The sequence below is a fragment of the Triplophysa rosa genome, linkage group LG21 (assembly GCF_024868665.1).
Source record: "Triplophysa rosa linkage group LG21, Trosa_1v2, whole genome shotgun sequence".
Classification (NCBI taxonomy): domain Eukaryota; kingdom Metazoa; phylum Chordata; class Actinopteri; order Cypriniformes; family Nemacheilidae; genus Triplophysa; species Triplophysa rosa.
This window is the reverse complement of record NC_079910.1, coordinates 106,137-130,817: the sequence shown is the minus strand read 5'-3', so window position 1 is coordinate 130,817 and position 24,681 is coordinate 106,137. Positions and strand designations below refer to the sequence as shown.

At 39.6% G+C, this 24,681-nt stretch overlaps 1 protein-coding gene across 6 annotated transcripts in view; it reads left to right on the top strand.

Annotated features, from left to right (window-relative positions):
* corin (corin, serine peptidase) overlaps positions 1-24,681 on the top strand; it is a 64,209-nt gene that overhangs the window by 8,605 nt on the left and 30,923 nt on the right. For 2 of the 6 annotated variants that reach the window (XM_057319420.1, XM_057319419.1), the window contains 9 exons: positions 3,143-3,353; positions 3,730-3,896; positions 16,076-16,189; positions 17,953-18,060; positions 18,349-18,459; positions 18,940-19,062; positions 19,423-19,530; positions 19,724-19,955; positions 22,419-22,564. In XM_057319420.1, the coding sequence (XP_057175403.1) occupies positions 3,143-3,353; positions 3,730-3,896; positions 16,076-16,189; positions 17,953-18,060; positions 18,349-18,459; positions 18,940-19,062; positions 19,423-19,530; positions 19,724-19,955; positions 22,419-22,564 (1,320 nt within the window). The remainder of the gene's footprint in view (positions 1-3,142; positions 3,354-3,729; positions 3,897-16,075; positions 16,190-17,952; positions 18,061-18,348; positions 18,460-18,939; positions 19,063-19,422; positions 19,531-19,723; positions 19,956-22,418; positions 22,565-24,681) is intronic. The other 4 variants (XM_057319422.1, XM_057319423.1, XM_057319424.1 and 1 more) reach the window with 4 other exon arrangements.

Below are 24,681 nucleotides of genomic sequence, written 5' to 3'. Positions count from 1 at the left end.
TTTTTTCAAACCGGCAATAAAACTTGTTCAAGTCGTCAGCTAGTTGTTGGTTCTCCAAAGTGCTGGGTGATGGTGTCTTGTAACTGGTGATATCTTTCAGGCCTTTCCACACTGAAGCAGGATCACTGGAAGAGAATTTGTTCCTTAAGTTGTCAGAATAATTCCTCTTTGCCCCTCTGATCTCCTTTTCCAGTGTGAATTTGGCCTGTTTATACAAGACTTTGTCCCCTTTCCTGTAAGCATCTTCTTTGGCCTGACGGAGCTGTCTGAGTTTTGCCGTGAACCACGGTTTGTCGTTGTTGTAAGTTAGATAAGACTTGGTAGGGACATATCCTCACAGAAACTGATATATGAAGTTACAGTTTCTGTCAGCTCGTCCAGATCGGTGGCAACAGCTTCAAAAACAGTCCAATCAGTGAGAGAGAAACAGGCTTGTAAATCCTGCTCTGTTTCAATAGTCCATCTTTTAACAGTTCTTAATACAGGTTTTGCAGATTTAAGTTTCTGCCTGTAGGACGGGATGAGATGAACCAAACAGTGATCAGAGAGTCCTAAAGCTGCTCGTGGAACAGAGTGATATGCATCCTTTATTGCTGTGTAACAGTGATCCAATATATTACTGTCTCTGGTGGGACATGTGATGTGCTGTCTGTATTTTGGCAGTTCGCGGGAGAGATTTGCTTTATTAAAGTCCCCGAGAATGATTAAAACAGAGTCCGGGTGTTGTTGTTCTGTGTCTGTGATCTGATCAGCGAGTTTCGCTGATCGAGTTTTCACTTATTTTACGAGGTTTACAATATTTTAACTATATTTACTTCTACACCAAATTAATTTGGGCTTACCTTTCAATGGGATGGGTGTACTTGTTTTTGGCCGCACAAAAGCTTTATCCGTGGCCTTATGGTGGATACAGCTACTCGCAGATCATCTTCAACATGAAGACGTGATCGGTATTTGTTTTTATGTATGTTACAGCGGAAAAAGACTGCTCGCACAAATATGTAGATCCAAATGGAAGCAGTACATTCATTGCTACACTGTACTGTGTATTCGTCTGCTACTGCCATCCAAAATTCGGGCAGTGTGGAACTGGAAAATAAAGTTTTTAATGTTCGATCACTGGACAGCTCCAGCAAAGCATCTTCCAGATTTGTGGGGAGATGAGTCCTTGATTCAGAAAATGGTTGTCGTATCCAGTTCTGGTTGCGTCTCTTTTGGGAAATACTTCTTGAATTGTTCCAAAAGGCTGTGGAGATGACCAGTGATGTGTTCTTTCAGGCTGCTTGAGACTCAGTTCACTCTCCTCCAGATGCTCCTCAAGCTCAGGAAACATCTCCACATTACCTTGTTCAACTCGCTCTGCCCATCTTTCCATCTTTTTCATAAATGCGCCAACTTTGTCATATATTGTCAGGATATTGGTGTTTGGCCCTTGTAATGATAGATTAAGCATGTTAAGCTTTTCGAAAACACATGCCAAATACGCAAGTTTTGACAATCTGTCAGACAGTGGCCGAATTCCAATTTCGGGTATTTCAAAATTGAGTGCACTTCTTCGTGCAGTTCAAAAAGACGTCCGAGTGCCTTCCCTCGTGATAACCACCAGACTTCGGTGTGAAACAGCAATGCTTCGTGCTGTGAGCCCATCTCGTTGCAAAGTGTGGCTAGTAGTCTGCTGTTTACTGGACGAGATTTAATGTGATTTACAATTTTAATTGCACATTTCAAAACATTAAGTTCAGAATCAAGTGTTTTGCTAGCAAGAGACTCGCGCTGTATGGTGCAGTGTGTAAACTTCACGTGAGGAGCCACTTCTAAAACCTTTGCCTTGAGTCCCTTGTTTTTCCCTACCATTGCACCAGCACCATCAGTACATACACCAACACAATTATCATATGAAAGTCCCATCTCTTTTATTTTGGTATCCAGTTTGGTGAAAATGTCACTGCCTGTACAAGTCCCCTCGAGTGCCGAGCAGAAGAGCATATCCTCATGTAGTTTTTTGTCAAATGTGTATCTGATGAACGCCAGGAACTGAGCAGAATTGGACACATCAGCAAATTCATCGACCTGTACATTTACATTTACATTTATGCATTTGGCAGACGCTTTTATCCAAAGCGACTTACATTGCATTATCCTATACATTTATACGTTGTTAACGCAATGCTCTTACCACTGAGCTACAGGAAGGCTAAACCTGTAGCCTGTCATATTTGAATGACAAAATCAATTGACTCTTAATGTCGCATGTACATGGCGAGCGACTGTGTCATTCGACAATGGAACAGTCATAAGCTCATTTTGCTATTTTATCAGGGTTTCCCTGATTGTGTGTGGCTTTTTGGTCTGCGCGATTAAGTACGCCACCTCGTATGATGCCGCCAGAGCAATTAATTTTGGCTTGTTGTGCCATCGTGTCTTTTTGACCCTGTAATTGCTTTTCTTTTCGGCGAAAAAAGTCTATAGGCTTTTCAATAAAAGAAGGATGTTTTGTCTCCAAGTGTCTTTGCATTTTGCCTGGCTTCATGCTTTCATGGGCAAGCACTTCTGAACAGATTACACATTGAGGATAATCTACGTTGCTGACAGTAGAGCAAGTGAATCCTTACTTTATGAATTCTTCTTGATATTTCTGACGTTTCTTACTTTGGTCTGACGGGGTCTTGCTCTTGTGCTTAGTCGAAGTACCCGGTTCTGATGACTCAGGCAATGTGTCCACAATTTCCTCAACATTTTTAGATTTGCAAATGACAAATTTATCCATCTTTGCAGTTGCGGATTTCACGTGCAGGTGTCCGCTGTAGTGATAATTAGCGGTGAGCCAGTCGCTGCACAGTTATGTCATATCTTCGAGTCGCGAAAAATGATTTAACATTATTTTTAAAGCACTCTAATCAGTAATATCTTTAAAATAATGAAAATATTTCTTTGTGTATTTAATTGTAATATTTATTATAATCACAAAAAATGACTCATATTTTAAAACCCTCTCGCGACCCCTTGAAATCATTCCACGACCCACCATTTGAGAAGCACTGGTGTAGTGAACGTGGACCATAAATCTGCTTTTGTATTAAAGGTGTATCCTAACTCCACTCTTGCCATCAGCCAATCACATGTCCGGTTTGTCATCTGACAGGTTCCTGTTCTGACATCACAGAGAGTCAGTGTCACATGCTGCCATACAATCAGACGGGTTTGTTGCCAGGGGCAACAGTGGTAAAGGGCAGCGAGCTGCAGATGTTCCTGAAGTTTTTCAGCTATCTGAGTCGTCTGTCCTGTTACAGGCACATCATGCTGTTTGGCTGCACCATCGCTCTTCCGCAGTGCGTCAGCCGTGATGACCGCAGGTTAGTCACCGATAGACATGTCTAACTGTTTGTGTGTCAATGTCAGGGGCCAGTAACACCCCTGACGTTCTCTTGCCTTTTGTCTCATTGTGTCCAGTGTAATGGAAGCGATAGGAAGGTGAGATGATATCATGGTGTTGTGTATGCATTATGACCTGAAGGATGAACCATAGCAGCAGCTTCACAATTAATCAAATTTATATTTGCTTTGGGGTGCCTTTTGCTTATTGTGTCAGATCGAGTTCTTGTGTCAGATAAAGTGTGAGGTTTTGCCAAAGATTAGAAAGATTAGACCTTTTCTTTACTTTTGATGAAATCTAATTGAATGTAATATGTGAATTGAATGGTGGAGTGTTTGTGTATTTCTGACAAACAGCAGGACACTGATACTGCCTTGTCAGTCGTTCTGTGAAGCGGCCCGTGAGGGATGTGAGCCCATCCTACAGATGTTCAATGCATCATGGCCTGAGTTTCTCCGCTGCTCTCAGTTCAGCAATAACACAGCCACGTGTTACACACCCCGACACGCCCGAGGAAAAGCTAGTGAGTAGGGCTGCAACTAACGATTATTTTGATAATCGATTAGTTGGAAGATTATTTTTCCGATTAATCAATTAATCGGATAAAAATGTAATTACATCTTTTGCTTATAATAACTAAATCAGATATGGGAAAAGTATACACAACTGAACTCATTAGCCTTCTCCCAAAATGTTGTGAATGTCTCCATAATTAACACACCTTGTGAGTTGATTCAGGTGTGTCATATTAGAAGCAACTGACAATAGTCAGTTCTCGTGGGAGCGAGGGGAGGGTCGGCCTCTTACCTTCCCGGTAAAAAGTAAACAGAAAAAGTAATACTTAAGTACAGATACTAGCCTATTATGTACTTTACGAAGTGCAAAAACCACAAATTGGGTTTTACTAATATAATCTTTCATTTTGTCATGTAAAACACCTCTCCCCTTTAAACTTTAAAACTGCGCAATTTGAAGAGATGCATGCAAAACACGTCTGACTTTAAAACTGCGCACCTCGCGCTGCACGGAGAGTTGCGTGCATGGAGAGACACGTCTGACTTTAAAAGTGCGCACCTCACGCTCAGTGCCGATCCTAGACGTCTGGGGGCCCTATGCAAACCTTTGTGAGGGGCCCTTGTCATAATAGTTAAAATTAGATGAGCATAACTGTAAACTATAAGAAATAAAATGATAAATCAATTAACACACTTAAACGAATTAAAACTGAAAGACAAAAAACCTTAAATTGACAGTAAGAACAATTAAGTATAAATTAAATTCACATTTTGATTTACATGTAAATAATCCTTTACCTAAAGTAACACATGGCTCTGGAACCATCTAGATTTTTACTAATCAAATGAGTGATTAACAAAAATAAAACATGATAAATATAGTTTACTCAAGAAAGCTAAGCATTCAAAAACAAAACATATCAATAATTCTCTAAATGTGATGACAGGAAAATAACATATTATGATGGGCAAACGAAATACAGTGGTGTGCATTATAGCTGAGACTCACATGAACATTGTACAGCTGGTTTTGTGACCAAGTCATTCCCTGTAAATGCTATTGAAGTTAGAATATGAATGTGTACAGTATGTAACTTTGGAGATGGTCCCTAAATTCATAACTTATCAAACGTCCAGTCAAACCAACTGTTTTGTAAATATGTACTTGCATATAGGTATGCAACGATTATAGATTTTGGTGGTACGATTATAGTCTGAGGAATAATCACGGTTGCACGATTATGACGATTATTATGCCTACATTAATTTCTCAATTTTTACTGGCTCTGACAAAAAATGTACTTGCCCGCCACAAAAAGTAATAAATAAATAATAATGTCTAGATATTAGTTAGTTTTTTTACCTATGCAATCTTAATAAATAAGCTCATACTACCAATAAACTATTAGCCCAACTCTAATAATAATAGTCAATTAGTTAGTAATAAAATTAGTACAAATGATCAAATTATGAGCAATAGCAAAAATACATGTAATAATGCAAACACACTTGAACAGTGCTTTTTAGGTGTTTCAAGTTGGTCTAACTGTGGTTATTAGGTACAGAAACTGAATAAAGGGGTCAAATGTAAAGTAACACTTCATAGTCTTCACAGTATGCTGAACTATAGATCAAACCATAATAAAGTTGATCAGTCAGGAGTAGTGAGTGTGTTTTGTCTTTGTTTTTTGTTGTTTGATGAGCATTAGATATATTTATTATGCTGCTGTCCCTTTAAGAGCTAGCGCGCACAGATCACATGTTTTTTACCTCCACTGTTTTCGTTTACAGCAAACTATAATGGATTTATCAATGTGATATAGAGCCCATTCGCTAAATAATAACACCAAATAAGTTCAATTGGTTAAACTTGCGTCAGGAGTAGACTTTGAATTTGAGCTTGCGCATACAGAATGTCCTCATCCTGTGAGCCGTCCTCGACGCGACACTTCTCGTCCGGTGTGCGACTCTATTAACTTACATGCCGCTTTGTTTGTTTGTTTACGTTGCACTGAAAGCTCAACCGTCACCGCTACAGCCTTGATTGTGAATGTACATGTAAGATTGGCTGTTTGGTCTCTCTGCCATGTTAATCTAGTGTGTGTCGTGGCCTCCGTGTCTCTGATAAGCACGGCTCTTTAAACTGGTGCAGCGCTGGTGTAACTTCGTTTTCGTTTTGTGCAAGTTGCAACAGTTCCGTTCCGTGCAACAGAAACATGCGGTGTAACGGAGCCTTTACAATTAATTAACCGTGAGGTTTTTAAGCGCGGTTAATAGTAAACCTCGGTAATCGCTGTCTCCCTACTTGCATAAGTTGACAAAACTAAATAAGACTTAAAAATAGTACAAAAACACATGCCTTCTAGTTCTTGTTCTTTGCTTCACGTTGTTGCCGTTTTTCCGCTACAGACGAATAGCTTCGTTTCGAAGCCATATGCAGTGTTGGGTAAGTTACTCTGAAAAAGTAATTAATTACTAGTTACTAATTACATATTCAATAGTGTAATTAGATTACTGTACAAATTACTCTCTCCAAAAAGTATTTAATTACTTATTAGTGATGCTTTGAAAAAGCATAACTATTGTTATTCGAACATACGATGGGGGGCGAAAAACCACCCAAAAATCCCTTTGACTTAACATTGCACCCAACTTTGAGGGATCGTAGCTCCAAGCGAGGATATCGTAGAAACATGAAAATAATACACGATTTGAAGGGGTTATCAGGCTCTATAAGAACATCACTCACAATGGGGTGTAAGTTGCACCCCTGGGGTGTGAAAGCCTCCCAAAATTTCCGTATACTTATAATGGCGCCCACAGACTCCCATTCAAAACCTAGATACCTATATATTCACGCGTTATTTTTTCGCTTTGGACCCATGAATGACTACATCAAATCGAGCGGCCCATTGAGGAACGGTGTGTGATGACTTTTGGAAGCGATCGGGTGGAGGGGGTGCGATGGGGGGTGAATAAAAACCCGAAAAATCCCATTGACTTAACATTGCGCCCAACTTTGACGGGTCGTAGCTCAGAGCGAGGATTTTGTAGAAACGTGCGGGTTACCACATTTGAAGAGGCTATCAGGCTCTGTAAGAACATCACTCACAATGGGGTGTAAATTGTATCGCTGGGGTGTAAGAGCCTCCCAAAATTTCCCAATCACAGGAAGCATGCCCATATAAGGCGTAAAACGTCCCGTGTTGAATATCTTAGCAGTACAACCACTTAGAGACAAGGGGGTGGGCTCATTTTACTCAGGCTACCAATCAGTGTGACATGATCATTATGAAGTTATTAAGCCACGCCCATAGCAACCATTTACAGCAACCTAGCAACCGATCCCATTGACTCCCATTATAAAACGTCCATATGGATATCTTTGCAGAACAGTGTCGTAGAGACTAGGGGGTGGGTTTATTTGACTTGGTTGACTTGGTTTGTTTCACTCATAGCTTAGAGCATCATCAATTAACACATGCTAAGCCACGCCCATAGCAACCAAACAGGTTAGCCTAGCAACCGTTTAGCAAAACCTATATCTATGCATAGGAACATCGTAGAGACATAGGAGTTGGTTTGTTTCACTTGTGGCTTGAAGCATCATCAGTTGGCAGATGCCAAGCCACGCCCATAGCAACCAAACACATTAGCCTAGCAACCGTTTAGCAAGACCTATATCTATGTATCAGAACATCTTAGAGTCATGGGGGTTGGTTAGATTCATTAGTACTTAAAGTGTCATAACGCTAGTGCCGAGTTCCACGGTTTGCCACGAAAGCATCACTCACAGTTTCTTTAGAAAATGTACTATCTAGTTACTAATTACTTTCTATATCCTACATCAACCTTGATTAGTTAAGTGATTCAAGGATAGACATGAAACGGCTCTTTTAATTCAGTCAAATAAATAATATAAAACTACATAAAGTACTCTTATTAACTGACCAAAGTATTACAAATGTGAGAATTATACATTAAAGCACGGTGTAGTGGCGCATTATGGAATTAAAGCCTTGTTTGACACGTGCTTCTGTAGTGAATGAAAAAGAGTCCAACGTCCAAGCATACATTTTAAAAGGTTGACTGATTTATTGTCCGCATATTTGCAGGCAAAACATAAAGGAGGAAAAAATGTAACTTAAACTTCTTAATCAATATTCAAAAACAGCAATATTACAGCCATTACCACCATATCAAGGCTGCATGCACGGTCAAAAGTTTGTTTGACCTTCCATACCTGCACACCTGTGCTTCATCACGTAATTTATGCAATCAAAGAAATTACTTGAACGCCCTCTAGTGTCCTTAAAGAAAATAAACAATAATGGCTCCAACATACCGGCCCCTAATTGTTAATAACGTAAGGCAAAAACAATTTAATTTACATATTTAAACATGGAGCCATTGAACAATTCATTAAACATAAATTATTGTCATTTTACATTTCTAATAAAAGACAAAGTTTTGTTATTGGTCTCACTATTGTGCTAGTTTTGGTTAGAATTAGTGCTGATCTAACTATACCCCTTTTATCTGGGAAAGTCTCTAGCACTTTTCAGAGTAACCACGAATTACGTGGAGCTGTAAAATCTACAATAAAAACAATGTCACCTGGCACGAGATTACGTTTCTCTTTGGTCCATTTATGTCTTTCTTGTAACAAAGGTAAATATTCCCTTATCCATCTTTTCCAGAATAGATCGGAGATGTATTGCACTTGTTTCCATCTCCTTCTAGCATATTGATCTGATTTTTCAAAGAACCCAGGGGGATAAACAAGGTTTCTCTTCATGGTAAGAAGGTGATTGGGAGTGAGTGCTTACAGATCATTTGGATCTTCAGACATTTTGGTTATGGGTCTATCGTTGAGAATTGCCTCAGCTTCACACAGGACAGTGTGCAATCCTTCATCATCTAGTGTTTGCTGATTCAAAACAGAGGACAACACTCTTCTTACTATTCGTATAAGGCACTCCCATGCACCACCTTGATGCGAGGCTGCAGGAGGATTAAAACTCCATTTTATTCCTTCGTGTGCTAAGAACTTTGTGATCTTATTTTGATTTAGCTCTGAAAGGGCTTTTCTCAATTCCTTTTCTGTGCCAGTAAAGTTTGTTCCATTGTCAGACATCAAATTACATACTTGTCCTCTTCTGCATATAAATCGTCACAAAGCATTTATGCAAGAAACTGGCCAAACATGTAAAAATTACGCCATAGCGTTTCACATAAGAGCGACCTCTTTTTACGTCAAATGGGCCGAAGTAATCTACACCTACATTAGAAAATACGGGTAGATCTGCAGTTATTCGTTCTGTGGGTAAATCTGCCATTTTTTGCTCACCCAGCTTGCCTTTGTGCCGTTTACAAAAGCTACAGCTTGAAAGAACCTTTCTGGCTGTTGCATTAACATGAGTAATCCAATATTTTCCTCTTAATACAGAGAGCATGTAGTTCCTTCCACTATGGCCACTCTGTTTATGAATATGTTTGAGGATTAGCTTGGAAACATGCTGATCTTTGGATAAAATCGCAGGGTATTTACGGTCTTTAGGCATGGCGGCTTTGCGTAATCTCCCACCAATTCTCAGCAATCCGTCTGCTATAATGGGGCTTAATTTGTGTATCGGACTGTTCTTTTTGGTTTCAGATTTTCCAGAGGTCAGTAAAGAAATTTCCTCGCTGAACTTTTCCCACTGACAGAACTGCATAACTGCCTTTTCCGCCTCCAAAAGATCATCTGTAGACAAGCACTGTCCGCTAAATGAAGATTTGGTTTGTTGCAGCCTCTGTTCCAGCACATTGGAATCATTTACGGTAAGCATCAGTTGCTTTCTTTGGTGACTTCTTTCAAGCAGAACTTTCTTTAATCTTAACATCCAGGCAACTGCTGTCCTGAGTCTTTTCCAATCAGAGAAGTAATTGATCAGTCTATGTGTTGCATTGTCGATGTTCTCAATATTTACCACATTTGCTAGAAGCTCGCACTTTAGTTCTGCATCCTCATCAACAATGTTTAAATCAATGTTGTCTTTTGACCACTCTGAAACTGGTCCCTTTAGGAACTCTGGTCCATTTAACCATCTATTCTTGGTTAGGAGTTGGTGTACAGACATTCCCCTGGATGCATCGTCTGCAGGGTTTTGTGAAGTATGAATATACCTCCACTGAGTTACATCGGAAGCTTCTCTAATTGTAGAAACTCTGTTTGCCACGAAGGTTCGGAATCTCTTGTTTTCGTTGTTTATATACTTTAGAACCGAAGTACTGTCTGTCCAGAAACAAGAATTTTCCAACGGGAGCTGAAGTTGTTCTTTAAGCATTTTATCAATTCGAACGGCTAGAACTGCAGCTGTCAGCTCTAAACGAGGAATGGTAACTGCTTTGAGGGGCGCCACCCTAGCTTTGCCAAGCAGAAAGGATATGTGTACAGTATTGTTACAATTCTGTAGCCTTAAGTAGGTTACTGACCAATATCCGATTTTACTGGCATCGGAAAAGTGGTGTAGTTGAGCACTAACCTGCTGTCCGAAATCACATGGTTTCATGCATCTATTGACACTGAAGTTGTTTAACTGATCCAAATCAGCAATCCATTTAATCCATCTTTGTTCAAGAATTTTGGGAATCTCTTCATCCCAGTCATGATTTGTTCTGCATAATTCTTGGAGGATTAGTTTGACTGGAAGTGTCAATGGTGCTATATATCCTAAAGGATCATACACTGAACTGACCACTGACAAAATGCCGCGCCTAGTTGGCATTCTTTCTTTGCGCAGAGTCTTGAAATTGAATGTGTCAGTCTGTACACACCATTGAAGTCCTAAGGCTCTTTCCACTGGTAATTGGTCTCGATCCGGGTTGTCAGCAGTCAGGTCCTTAATCATCTGGATTGCTTCATACTCTGTACGTAAGCTTTTTAGGCAATCATCCATGTAGAAATTCTTGTATACAGTGTCAATTACCTCTTCATTAAAGCAGTGCTGATTGTCCCTAGCAGTTCTCCTCAGAGCGAAACATGCACAACTAGGAGATGAGACCGCTCCGAATAGGTGAACAGTCATTCGGTAAATCGGTAAAACACAGCATCTTGCCTAATATCTCCACCCGGCCACCACAGGAACCGGAGAAAGTCTTTGTCTTCATCAGCCACTCTGACCTGGTAAAACATTGCTTTAATGTCAGTCATGAAAGCAATAGGGTCTTGTCTGAACCTCAGAAGAACTCCAATTAGTGCGTTAGTAAGGTTAGGACCTTGTAGTAGTTTGCTGTTCAAAGATGTGCCATGGAATTCTGCTCCGCAGTCAAAAACCACTCTTAAGTTGCCTTTACGAGCGTGGTACACACCGTGATGTGGAATGTACCAAATCTTTCCATTACATCGCTCCAATTGATGCTCCGGCACCCTCTCAGCATAACCTTGGGTAAGCATATCATTGATAAAATCTGTATACTCTTGGTGAAATTCTGCATTCTTTTCAAACTTTCTCTTTATCCCAAGAAGACGCTGTTTCGCAATGTTAAGATTGTTTGGCATAGTAACATCCTTCCCTCTAAAGGGTAACTTCAAACTGTAATGTCCTTCTTTGAAGCTCGCAGACTTCTCTACAGTCTCCATGAACTTTGTATCCTCTTGGGACATTTCTTCTTTGTCCTCTGACACCTTTTCATTGAAGTCATGTTGGTATTGCCTTTCCAATAGCAACTCCAAGGTTTCAACAGAGATCCTGTTTACGTTAAGCGCATGTTGGTTATTTTGATAGCTACCTAGAGAACCATTTATGACCCACCCCAATAGGGTACGTATAGCATAGGGCCCATTTCCCTGGCTATTTACTACTTCCCATGGTTCAAGTAACTTTGAGGCGTTGGTTCCTATCAACAGCTCTACTTCAGCTTGAATATGCGGGATGTGAATACCATCAAGATATGGCCATTTAGCTAGGTCCTCCTGTTTGACAATATTAGCTAGGCTTACTGGCATTTGTTTCTGAGTGTAAACTTCTGGTAACTTATGAAAATCTTTACCTGCAAGACTTGAGATTTCCAAGTTGTTAACAACATAGCTAGAAACTGTAATTTTGGGACTCATGATAAGTAAACAGATTTTGGTCTTTCTTCCGTTCAGATGTAGCTTTCTCATCAAACTTTCTGAACAAAAGGTAGAGGTACTACCTGTGTCTAGAAACGCGTAGGTCTGAATGATTTTGTTACCCACTGCAGACTTAACCTGTACTGGAAGGATGGGTAAGACACTGCTGCTAACCCCGGCCCCTGTATGACCACGGGCTTGTGTGGATACAAGCGTGTTATTGATTGTTGATTCTACGTTCTGTTCATTGTTTGTGATAAAGGCTTTGTCAACTTTGAACTCTTTGGGATAAATGTGAAGAACACTGGGATGTCGCTGTTTGCATACTTTGCAAGTCAGGCGCCTCTTGCACTCTTTGCTCCTGTGCCCAACATGTAAGCAACCAAAATAGACAGCCTTTTCCTTTATGAAGTTGACTTTATCTCTATGTTTCTTCTTCTCAAACTCTTTACATAGCTCCAAAGAATGTCGTTGTGAACAGAATAAACAGGTAGTTGAGTTACCTTTAAGTTGACTAACTGGAATTTCTGCGTTAGTCCTTTTGGCGTCATATGCAAAAAAGGGTTTGTCGATGTTGGTAACATTGGTAGCGAAGCTATCACCTTGAAAATTTCCTTTAAACTGGGATTGTGGCTTTCCCTTGTAGACATCCTTTAGTTTACCAGTTGTTCTTGCATCTGCATTTAAAATAGACACAAATATTGGATCTGAAATTATTTTAACCTGGTATTCAATGAATGCGACAATATCACAAAAGTTGGCTCTTCGTTTCTGTTTTTCCAAAATATCACATGCAGTTGTTCTCCATTTTTCTCTGAGCTTAAATGGAAGTTTCAGAATCACTGCTTTCATATTTGATGGCATGTCTAGCTCTTGCATGTACTGTAAATCTGCCATCGCATTGCAGCATCCACGTAGAAAGAGTGCATATTCTTGAAGAACAGTGATATCTTCATGCTTGATAATAAGCCATGCAAACACCTTCTCAATATATGCGGCAGAGACAAGATAATCTTCTCCGAACTGTTGTTTAAGCATAGCTTTAGCTGTATCGTAACCTCGTTCAGGTGCCATATTCATACAGCTTCGAACAATTTCTCTAGGCCACCCTCTTGTGTATCTTTCCAAAAAATATAAGCAGTCTCCCTTATTTGTTTTTTCCTCAACACAATGTTGAAAAGCCTTTGTAAACAAACTGAATTGCAAGGGATCTCCTTTAAACACTGGTATTTCACGTGGGGGCAAATGTTGAGATTTTTGTTGTTGAATTAACAGCTCTGTTATTTCCTGTTGTCTGTTAAGCACATTTTTGGTGTCAAAATCTATGTCACCTGCCGAAGCAGTTATTCTAGATCTTGAAGATGTATGTTGTTGTACATGGTGAGATGGTGTAGGTTGTAAGGAAACATCCATAGCTCTAGGCAAAGCGATTTTTGACTGTGTCTCTACTTGATCTGGATACAGAGATGCTGTTGCCGAGTTTCCATGTTTGTTGACATAAGATTCCATTCCGTCTTTTGTAACATAGTCCGTTCCTTGATGGTCAAAGGCCTTGAGCACAGATAACTTTGCATTCGATGCTGCAATTTTCCCATCAATATTAATCTGTTCCTTACGTTTTTGTAGCATTTCTAACTGTTGCTCAATACTGTGCTTAGCTCTTAAAGCTTCAGATTAGGCAACCAGAGCAGCTCTTTCTGCCTCCATCTGTATGCGCAAAAGATGCACAGAGGAATTAGATTTGTAGGAACATGAACTGTGAAGACTACCTTTTCTACTTGAATTGCGACTGCTGGCCCTTGTTTCAATATTTGAAATGCTATCATTGGGTTGAACTTCACTAGCAGCAGCAACATCAGCATCATCATATTCCTCTTGTAATTTACCAAACCACTTGTTTACAGCAGCACTAAATTCTGTAACCCATATAAAATTTGCTTTGAACCATGTTTCCTGTCTGTCTTTCTCTTCATCAGGCAATAAAACCATAACAGCCTCGTGTGCTTCCTTTGCTTCTTGACATTATATTTCAAACTTTTCAAAAATTCCTTTGACTTCATTTTCGTATCCCTTATTTTCCATACATTCTTGAATTGTCCTTTTACATTGGGATGCTTTGTCGAATTTCGATTTTCTTTGCTTTGTAAACTTTCGAGTTTTGCCTTTAACCCCTTTTTCAGTCATCTTAATCTCTCGTTTACAAACAGACAGTTCTACATCTTCACTTACTCCATTTTGAGACTCAAACTCATTTGTATCCGCCATTTTTAAACCTTTAAACACTCATTGCACACTTATCACCATAAACATCAAACATGTGAACATGGCAAACAAACTTTGTAAAAACTGCAGATAAGCATTTCAAAAACAACAAGGAGCTCCTTTCTTCACAGTTTCTTACCACCAATGCGCATTGGATTTGTGTTGTTTGTTGTGTGTGCACACTGTCTTTTTTGTCCCTTCTTTGAGTTTAAGTGAAAGCGCTTTCATACCTCAGTTCCGGTGATATCCTCAATGCTGAACGCCTGGCGTCCATCCTTGCGGTTTACTTGCGTACTTTGTCCGCTATCCACCGAAACAATAATCCAGATAGAAACGGTAATCCACATGGAAAGATGTCCGCTATCCACCGAAACAATAATCCAGATAGAAACGGTAATCCACATGGAAAGATTAATCCACTTCAAAAGAGTGATCCACATGGAAACAGTAGTGAATCAGCATCCTCCGACCCCAGATTAATTGACTTTTTCAATAGTCGTCCAGTATAATCAGGGTATCCGCAGCAGTCATCGATATTGATACAAAGGCAAATAGTCCTCAAACCACTCATCAAGAAAGCGATCGATGTCCATACAAAGCTTCTTTGGTCAAACTTTTGACTTATTGTAGTTGCGCGTTATGGAATTAAAGCCTTGTTTGACGCTTGCTTCTGTAGTGAATGAAAATGAGTCCAATGTCCAAGCATACATTTTAAAAGGTTGACTGATTTATTGTCCGCATATTTGCAGGCAAAACATAAAGGAGGAAAAAATTTAACTTAAACTTCTTAATCAATATTCAAAAACAGCAATATTACAGCCATTATCACCATATCAAGGCTGCATGCTTGGTCAAAAGTTTGTTTGATCTTCCATACCTGCACACCTGTGCTTCATCACGTAATTTATGCAATCAAAGAAATTACTTGAACGCCCTCTAGCGTCCTTAAAGAAAATAAAGAAAATAAACAATAATGGCTCCAACACACGGATTCTAAAGTTAGACTTCGAATTTTTATGTCAATTCTACTATTGCACACACATATATTAAACACAGTATTTAGTTTAATTACTTCAGAAGTAACTGTAATTAAATTACAGAAAAATAAGAGTAATCCTTTACTTTACTTTTTCAAGGGAAAAGTAATTAAATTACAGTAACTAATTACTTGGTAACTAGTTACACCCAACACTGGCCATATGTAAGATGCATCATCACATTATGTGCATGTCATCACCTGCGCGCACTGCATGATGTCCGAGTATGTCACAGTAATTAAATAAATTAAGTGTTAAAAAGGAAATTTCCAAATGATTCCTGTAAAGTTTGTAACAGAACACTCCGAAGACAGAAAGTTGAATCTGCGTCTTGTTTACACTATAGTGTTTTTGATTCGGTACTCAATGAGGCCCACTGGTGGTGCAGGGGCCCTACTCAACTTGCATAGTTTGCCTATAGGAAGAATCGGCTCTGCTCGCGCTGCACGGAGAGACACGTGTGACTTTAAAACTGCGCATCTTGCACTGCACGAAGAGACGCGTCTGACTTTAAAACTGCGCAGCTCATGCTGCACGGAGAGACGCATCTAAAACGGTCATTTTAAAAGGGAAGAAGACGCGCTTGATTTATAACTGCGCAGCTCGCAAGTGACGTCACAGACCAACTAATCGATAATGAAATTCGTTGATAATGAATTTCATTTTTGATTATTATCGATTTTATCGATTAGTTGTTGCAGCCCTACTAGTGAGTCTCACACACGCACAACTACTGACAGAAGATTACTTTCCCCATTATTCTTCATTTTAAACTTGATTTTCTCTTAAGCCGTTTGTGGAGGAAGTGATAACTTCTTGTGTGCGACTGGAATCTGTGTCCCCCGGAAACTAGTGTGCAACGGACACAATGACTGTGACGACTGGAGCGATGAGAGCGACTGCAGTAAGTTTAATTCAATTAACGTTTATTTGTATAGCGCTTTTCACAGTTTACACTACTGCAAAGCAGCTTTACACAAGGAAACAATATAAAACACAAACAAATTAAAAAAAAAATTAAATAAAAAATTAGGAATCATTTTATTGTCTGGAGCTGGCATCAGGGGCCAGTGTCATCTTTTCACATGCGATCCAGACTGGAGCTAGACTATCACTAGTTTCCTCGGAATGAGCATCCCGAGGTGAAAACAAAAGCAAATAGAGAATAATTAGCGTAGCTCCTGTTCATAGCTTATTAGGCAGAGAATAATTATCTATAACTTGATGCAAAGTTACAGGATGAAATGTGTATGTGTATGCTAGGCTGATGAGATGTGTCTGTAGTCTAGATTTATATTGGGAGAGAGTGTCTGAGCCCCGAACCATGTCAGGAAGGCTGTTCCACGGTTTAGGTCCTAGATAGGAAAAAGCTCTGCCTCCTTTGGTGGATTTTGCAATCCTAGGAACTATTAAAAGTCCGGAGTTTTGCGATCTTAAGGAGCGTGATGGATTGTAGGGTATTAGAGGTTCTCTTAAATATGCTCAAGCTCAACTGTTAAAGGCTTTAGAAGTGAGTAGCAGTATTTTGGAATCAACACGGAATTTCACTGGTAACCAGTGTAAAGATGCAAAAATAGGGATTATTTGGTCAAATTTGCGTGACGAGTGCATTTTGCACTATTTTAGCCTATTTATGGTGGATGCAGAACAACCATCTAGCAGAGCATTGCAATAATCTGATCTAGACATCATAAATGCACGAACAAGCTTTTCTGCATCAGATACAGATAATATGTTCCGCAGCTTGCCGATGTTTCTAAGGTGGAAGAAGGCTGTCTTTGTGTCATGCGAGATGTGGTTTTTAAAAGACAGATTGCTGTCTAATATAATGCCCAAATCTTTCACTGTATTGGCTGAGGTGATATTACATCCTTCTGTTTGCATGTTGTACTCCATAGCATTCTGCTGACAGCTCTTAGGTCCTATGAGTAGTATCTCTTAGTCTTATCTGACTTTGAAAGAAGGAAGTTACTGGTCATCCAGTGTTTTCTGTCTTGTACGCATTCTGCCAGTTTGGATAAATTAGAGGTTTCATCTGGTCTTGATGAAATATATAACTGAGTATCGTCTGCATAGCAGTGGAAGCTAATCCCATGATTTCGAATACTATTGCCAAGAGGCAGCATGTATATTGAAAATAGCAAGGGCCCTAAAACAGATCCCTGTGGTAATCCATATTTCACTGGCATTAGATCTGATGATTCCCCATTTATATGAACAAAATGAAAACAGTCAGATAGGTATGATCTGAACCATTTTGATGCCTGTCCCTGAAAACCAGTATAATTTTGCAGTCGATCTAAAAGTGTGGCATGGTCTACAGCAGTGGTCACCAACCCCGCTCCTGGAGATCGACCGTCCTGAAGATTTCAGCTCTAACCCAATCAAACACACCTGAACTATCTAATCAAGGTGTTCAGGTTTGCTTGATAATTACAGACAGGTGTGCAGGGTTGGAGCTGCAGTCTGCAGGACGGTCGATCTGCAGGAACAGGGTTGATGACCAATGGTCTACAGTGTCGAATGCAGCACTACGATCTAAATGTGTTTAGTGTGCTGCGAAGTATGTACTGGACTGGAGTAGTAAGTGCTGCACTTTCATAATATATCTATACAGTATACAGTGGGAAGAGTCTCTCTATCTCTCTCTCTCTCTCTCTCCTGCAGCGTGTGCAGACAGTCAGTATTTATGTTCGACAGGCCGCTGTGTCTCGCCTGAGCTTCTGTGTGATGGATATGATGACTGTGGTGATCTCAGCGATGAGCAGAACTGTGGTGAGTTTCAATGATGAAGAGAATGAGAGAGACATCTGTGTTCATACCTAACACTTGATTATTTATAAGCACATGTTTCTGTTAAAGGAGGAGTTAACATCCTAACACCATTCATTACTAAAATTGGTGATTCCTTGAAACCTCACCATATTCCTCCTCATGTGCCTGTGTGTAACCACCTTACATGAAGTACAACAAACACTACTGTATTCCCATGAAACAACTGCACTGGCAGTGCTGTAATGTCATAATTTGATTGATTGAAGTCTTGTGTTTATTCTGTTGTAGTGTGTGACTCCGTTAAAGAGCATCGCTGTGGTGAAGGACGCTGTGTTCCTACAGAATGGCTCTGTGACGGCGACTACGACTGCCTGGACAAAAGTGATGAGTTGAACTGCTGTGAGACACTACAAATCACACACACACACACACACACACTGCAGGTCTACACGCCACTCAAGTTTTTTTAAATACTGTGAGAGATGCGGCTTACTGGTCTGAATTTAATAGATCATTTTACCAGAAAAGAGCAGTGAATATGAGAATGAGCTAGAGAGAGGTTCCGTGGCCTTCTGTGATGACCGCAGGTTTCTGAACAAGTTTAAATGTGTAAAATGGAGTGAAGGTATGCCGGTGCAGAGCCAGTGACTGTTTTGAATGTGAACATTAATGATTTGACATGAGCATCAGTTTGCAGCCAGTAAAGAGAGATGAAGAGAGCTGTGCTCTGTGTTGTGAGCTTCTGAAAGACAACTCGTGCTGCTGCATTCTGAATCATTTCTACACACTCTACTCCACACACACTGCAGGTCTACATTCTACACACACACAAACTGTTGGCACTGTTGTAACCGTGTGTGTGTGTGTGTGTGTGTGTAGCGTGTAAGTCTCAGGGTTTAGTGGAGTGCAGGAGTGGCCAGTGTATCCCTAGTGCATTTCGCTGTGATGGTGAGGATGACTGTAGAGACGGCAGTGATGAAGACAACTGCACGAAACAACAAAGTGAGTGCACACACACGCACACATGTCTGGTTTACCATCTCCGTGGGGACAGTCCATAGGCGTAATGAGTTGTATACTGTACAAACTGTATGTTTTATCCCCTATCCCTAACCCAACCCCTAAACCTAAAGATCATAGAACACTTTTTGCATTTTTAGATTTAAAAAAAATATTGTTCTGTACAATTTATAAGCTTTTGTGCCCATGAGGACCTCAATTTTGGTCCCCACGGTGACACGAGTCCCCATGTGTTGGTGTGCATTCAGGTTTAGGTCCCCACCGGGATATACAAACATGAACACACACACACAGATCAAAAAAGTTTTGAATGATGTCTGTCTGTCTGTCTTTGTGTCTCAGCTCAGGGTTTGTGTTCTCCTGGTCAGCCCAGCTGTATTTCAACCTCCTGCTTGACCAGTTGTCATGGAAACACTTCCTGTGATCTTCGCAACACAGGCAGTAACTGCAGTGAGTGAAACAGCGACTGTAATTACCCATTGACCCCTGACCCTGCAGTGTTTTATATTCAGCAGCATGTGTGAAGGGTTAGTGAAAACAGATCAAATGTTCACAGACGGTCAGCTATGAGAGCTTGTGCTGTTTCCTGTGTACACGTGTATGTGTGTGTGTGTGTGTGTGTGTGTGTGTGTGTTTTCGGCAGGTGGATGTGAGCCAATCTCTTTGGAGATCTGTATGAATCTGCCCTACAACTTTACCAAGTTTCCAAACTTTCTGGGTCATCAGTCGCAGAAGGAGACATCAGTGAGCTGGGAGTCTTCTCTCTTTCCTGCTCTGGTTCAGACAAACTGCTACAAGTATCTCATGTTCTTTGCGTGTACTGTTCTAGTGCCCATGTGTGACCCTCTGACGCAGCAGAGAGTGCCGCCCTGCAGGTCAGTGTGTGTACGTGCAGAGTGTGTGTGTAGGGCTGTGACGGTGGCAGTTTTTTACCACCGCGGTGGTAATGGACAAATAAACAGCGGTGGCTGGGAAATATATATTATTTTAGGGATGTGCACGAATATTCGATCCGCAATAACTATTCGAATATTAAAAATACTATTTGAATATTCCTATTTTTCATAAGAATAAAACTGCGTCACCACAAGGTTAAGTTACCGTTACAGAAGACCTTAGAGTCAGGTCTTATTTAACGCTTCTTCACTTCTTCTGTAATGATTTTTTAATGTACAGAAAATATAAAAAATCATTTGTATGTGTTCCTAAATCTTTGTTCACTCAGATTGCAAGATCGTTTAAATATTTTAAGTTTACACACTGGATGCCCGGATCGCGTTTTATGCTCGGCTCACATCACCATATTAAAATGTTTCAAAACTGGTGAGCCACAGAATTCGTTAACATTACATTAGGTATAAAAATATCAATGTAATATTAAATGATTAACAATAATTCATTTATTACCATTACTTGTTTGCAGCGGTTGTTCTTAGTAAATTCATATTCGTTCGTTAAAAATATATTAAGTAATGCTAATTTCAACAACTTGAAACATGAAAATGTACATTTCACTGCAACAAATGTTAATGAATTTGGCCTTAACATAAGACTGGCACATTTTTACATACCTAAAAGCAAGAATTTTCCTTCTAGAAGTTCAAATAGGGTCGTCGCCTTCAAGTTACAGCCTGTAAATAAATTTGCACGGATGCTTTTTTTGTTTGTTTTAAAACGCGCTGTAATTCCTTACCTTAGTTGAAATAAATAGGCCTACCTTATTTATTGATGCAAATCCAATGCAAAGCTAAACAAGACAGACACTGACCGTGAACGACAAAGAAAACAATAGTTATATAAAGATGACGGTCATGTAATCAGGGAATCAAGCACTATGGCTCCGTCTTTGTTGCGGGGGATTTTTTAGGATCTTAACGGTGGGCATGAGATATCAAGCCCATTTACTTTATTTATTATCAACATTATAAACAATAAAGCCAGATATTCTTGTCAGATCTGGGTTTTGTTTCCGGGAGTTAGAGAAGAGCAGCGCGTTTTCTCCGCTGTTGGCTTGTTAACCATCGGCTTGTTGAACAGACTTTCACCAGAGTAAAATAGACCTATATGCTTGTTTTTCTTATCAAGAACATGTCAAACAAAAAAAACAAGATAACCATATATCACAGACTGTCAATATAAGTTGCCTTTTGTTCGTTTTGTTAAGTCCGTTTTCTGCAGTTTTTATGTATTTTTTTGCTGTTTTTATGTATTTTTCTATTTTTTCAACATAAAAAATGATATACAGAATATAATATTAATGCATTATGAATATTTAATGATAATTATAAGCTTGATGTGAAATTGTGACTAAATTAAAACGTAACAAATTACGTCATTATTAACTTAATTTAAATAAACCAATATTCTTTTTATGAGCTCAAATATTCGAATATGAAATTATTGAAAAATGCCCATCCCTATGTTATTTATATAAATAATATTTATATTATTATATTTGCGTGTAGCAACCACATGACGAGTGGAAGAGAAATATAGACCTTATTTAAATACTTGAAATTGAAATATGATATCTGAAATAAATGAGGATGAAACATCTGTCCATGTTTAATGTGCAAATCCATCAGTGAAACGGCACACTACAGCATATAAAACATTTAAATAAACATCAGTAAATAATGAAAACTTAAATGAAATAAGAAAGTTAAATATGAAATAAAAAGCTCTTGTTGCAGTGACAACTTCAGTCAGTCGCGTATTAACCCTTACAGTCCTTAACAATTCCATTTGAAACAAACTGTTGAAACCTACCTTGGCTTTCCTGTTCAGATTGCCATAAAAACGTTACTTTTTCCGACTCGTTGGTGGAAAACGTACATGTTGACATTGTCCAGATTAAAACGTTCACAGCTGCAATAAATGTGCGTTCAGAAGATGTGCACAAGAGCGCAAACGAATAGATGTCTCTCCGCAACCGCGGCAAAACCTGCGCGCACTCTGACACCAAGCAAGCGGGTCATGGCTAGTTTTGATTTTATGTATCTATTCATTTCACAACAAGATCCATTGCAGAAGCCGCAGAATAACCTGGGTTTAGCCGTGCAGGCTAACGGAAACGTATGGCAATAATTTCTTTGTTAATGTCAAATATTTTAAATGAAACCATCTACAACTGAAAGGCTCCAAATAGCAATCCTGATCGCAACTATCATTTTTATTACACTTATATTTGTCACAGTGATGTGCACTACCGCCGGTGGCAGCTCACCACCGTCAAGGCACTTTACTACCGCGGTGGTGCGATTGTCACGGCCACGTCACAGCCCTATGTGTGTGTGTAGTGTGTTGTGCGGCAGATGACATGGCCATGTGTGTTTCAGATCTCTCTGTAGGAATTCAAAGGAGCGCTGTGAGTCTGTGCTAGGAATCGTGGGATTGCAGTGGCCTGAGGATACAGACTGTGCTCAGTTTCCAGAGGAAGGACAAGCGAACAGCACGTGTTTAATGCCTGACCCGGACGTGAACGGTTAGTGCGTAAACAAACCAACATGAATCTATTTCATCTATATCATCTAAAAACAACTATTAGAATACTAAAGTAGACGTGAAGTGTGCTGTAGTGCCGGATGTGAAAAAGTGAAGCCAGTGCAAATGTTCACAGTTTGGTGTAAGATGCGTTATGACAGTCAGATTAGTGTGGGTTAATGTGTTGTGCGGCTAAGAGAACACTTTGTGTACTGTCTGTTGTTTATACGTGCAGATGTGCCATCACACAACCTGTTTACATTCTTTTAATAAACCCCCCAAAAATGATATGTGACAAAAAACCTCTCATTTTGTGAAGGTCCATTTTTTTGCATTTAATTGGTTGATGTGTGTGTGTGTTTGCTGCGCTCCAGACTGACAAATTTGTAACAAATTGAATCTAATCTGACATTATCCTCTCCATGATAAAGAAAAACGTCTTCACAATTTCCAGACAAGTGAAGAATTAATCCGGATGCTTCTGTCTTCTGTTACATCACCAAAAAAACACCAGTGACCCAGTGCCTGAGGACGTCATGCATGGAAATGGAATCACACTGCCTGAACACTATTTTACTGAAGATGTTGTATGCTCATATCATGAGATATTCCAAGCCTTCTCCATATCTTTTATTCTTTTTAGTCTTATGCAGGCTGAAATTAATTTGATCTCTCCAAAAAAATGCTTTCTAGAGCTTGTTCGGCTATTTCAGAAGTCTAATCTACCCATACTATTCTTGAGGCTTTTGCACCTTGTTGTGAACCCTCTCTATTTTTTCCTTGTATTCTTTTTATTGTTTTGATTGACAAACATTGACATATTTACCTCTTGGAGAGTGTTCTTCACTTGTCTGGACGTTGTGAAGGTGTTTTTCTTCATCATGGAGAGGATAATGTCATCATCCACCACTCTGATCTCATATGGACGCCCAGGATTGTTTTGTTACTGAGCTCAGCGGTGTGTTGTTTTTTTCTTAGAATGTACCAAATTGTTGATTTGGCCGCTCTTAATGTTCCTGGCATCTTTTTGACGGATTTGTAGTGTTTTTGAAATCTAACTATGGTCTGTTTCACTTGCATGGCGATCTCCCTGAACCCCATGATGTGGGTTCACAGCAACAGCTTCCAAATGCAAACACCACATGTAGAATCAACTCTAGACCTTTAACATGCTTCATTTATGACCAAATTATTTAAGGAAAAGCCCATACCTGTGAATAAAACATCTTTTTATTCAACTGTCCAATTACTTTTGGTCCCTTGAAAAAGGGGGGCGCTTCATATTAAAGAGCTGTAATTCCTAAATCCTTCAGCTAATCTGGATGCGAATACACTCTAAATAAAGCTGAGAGTGTGCACTTTAAGACAATATCTATTATAAAACTGTAACTCGAAAACATATTGATACACAGCTAAAATAACAAAAAATGTGCCTCTGTCCAAATATTTATGGCCCTAACTGTATATGCATACTCAACTCAACTCAACTCAACTTTATTTATATAGCGCTTTTACAATTTTCATTGTTACAAAGCAGCTGCACATGAGACACATTGACTACAAGCAAAACAATCAAAGTTGTACCTGCAAAAACAAGAAAAGGTTGAAACACAGAAGACAGACACCCACACACAAAACACTCCACACACACAACACGCACACGCACCAACACACACAGACACAGAGACACACACACACACGGATGCGCACGCACACACACACAACACACACACACACACACGTACGTACACAGACAAGTACGCACACACACACACGCTCAGTGAGAGCACACATTTAGGATAAAGGAGAGAGAAGCACAGGTCAAATATAACAGATAATAAATTCCTATATGCAATATTAATTAAGTAAAACTTTAAGATTCTAAAGCAGCCCCCCCGGTCAGGCAGATAGTGCAAAAACAGTATGCAAACGGTGGCGAGGAACCCAAAACTCTAATCGAGAAAAAAAACCTCAGGAGAACCCAGGCCCAACCAGGGGATTCCAGTTCCCCTCTGGCAAAAGCTGCTGCCTCTGCACAAGCTCCAGAGAACTTGCACAACAAGGCTAAATAAAATAAATAAACTAAATAATAAAATAAATTATAGTTTAAGATTATCA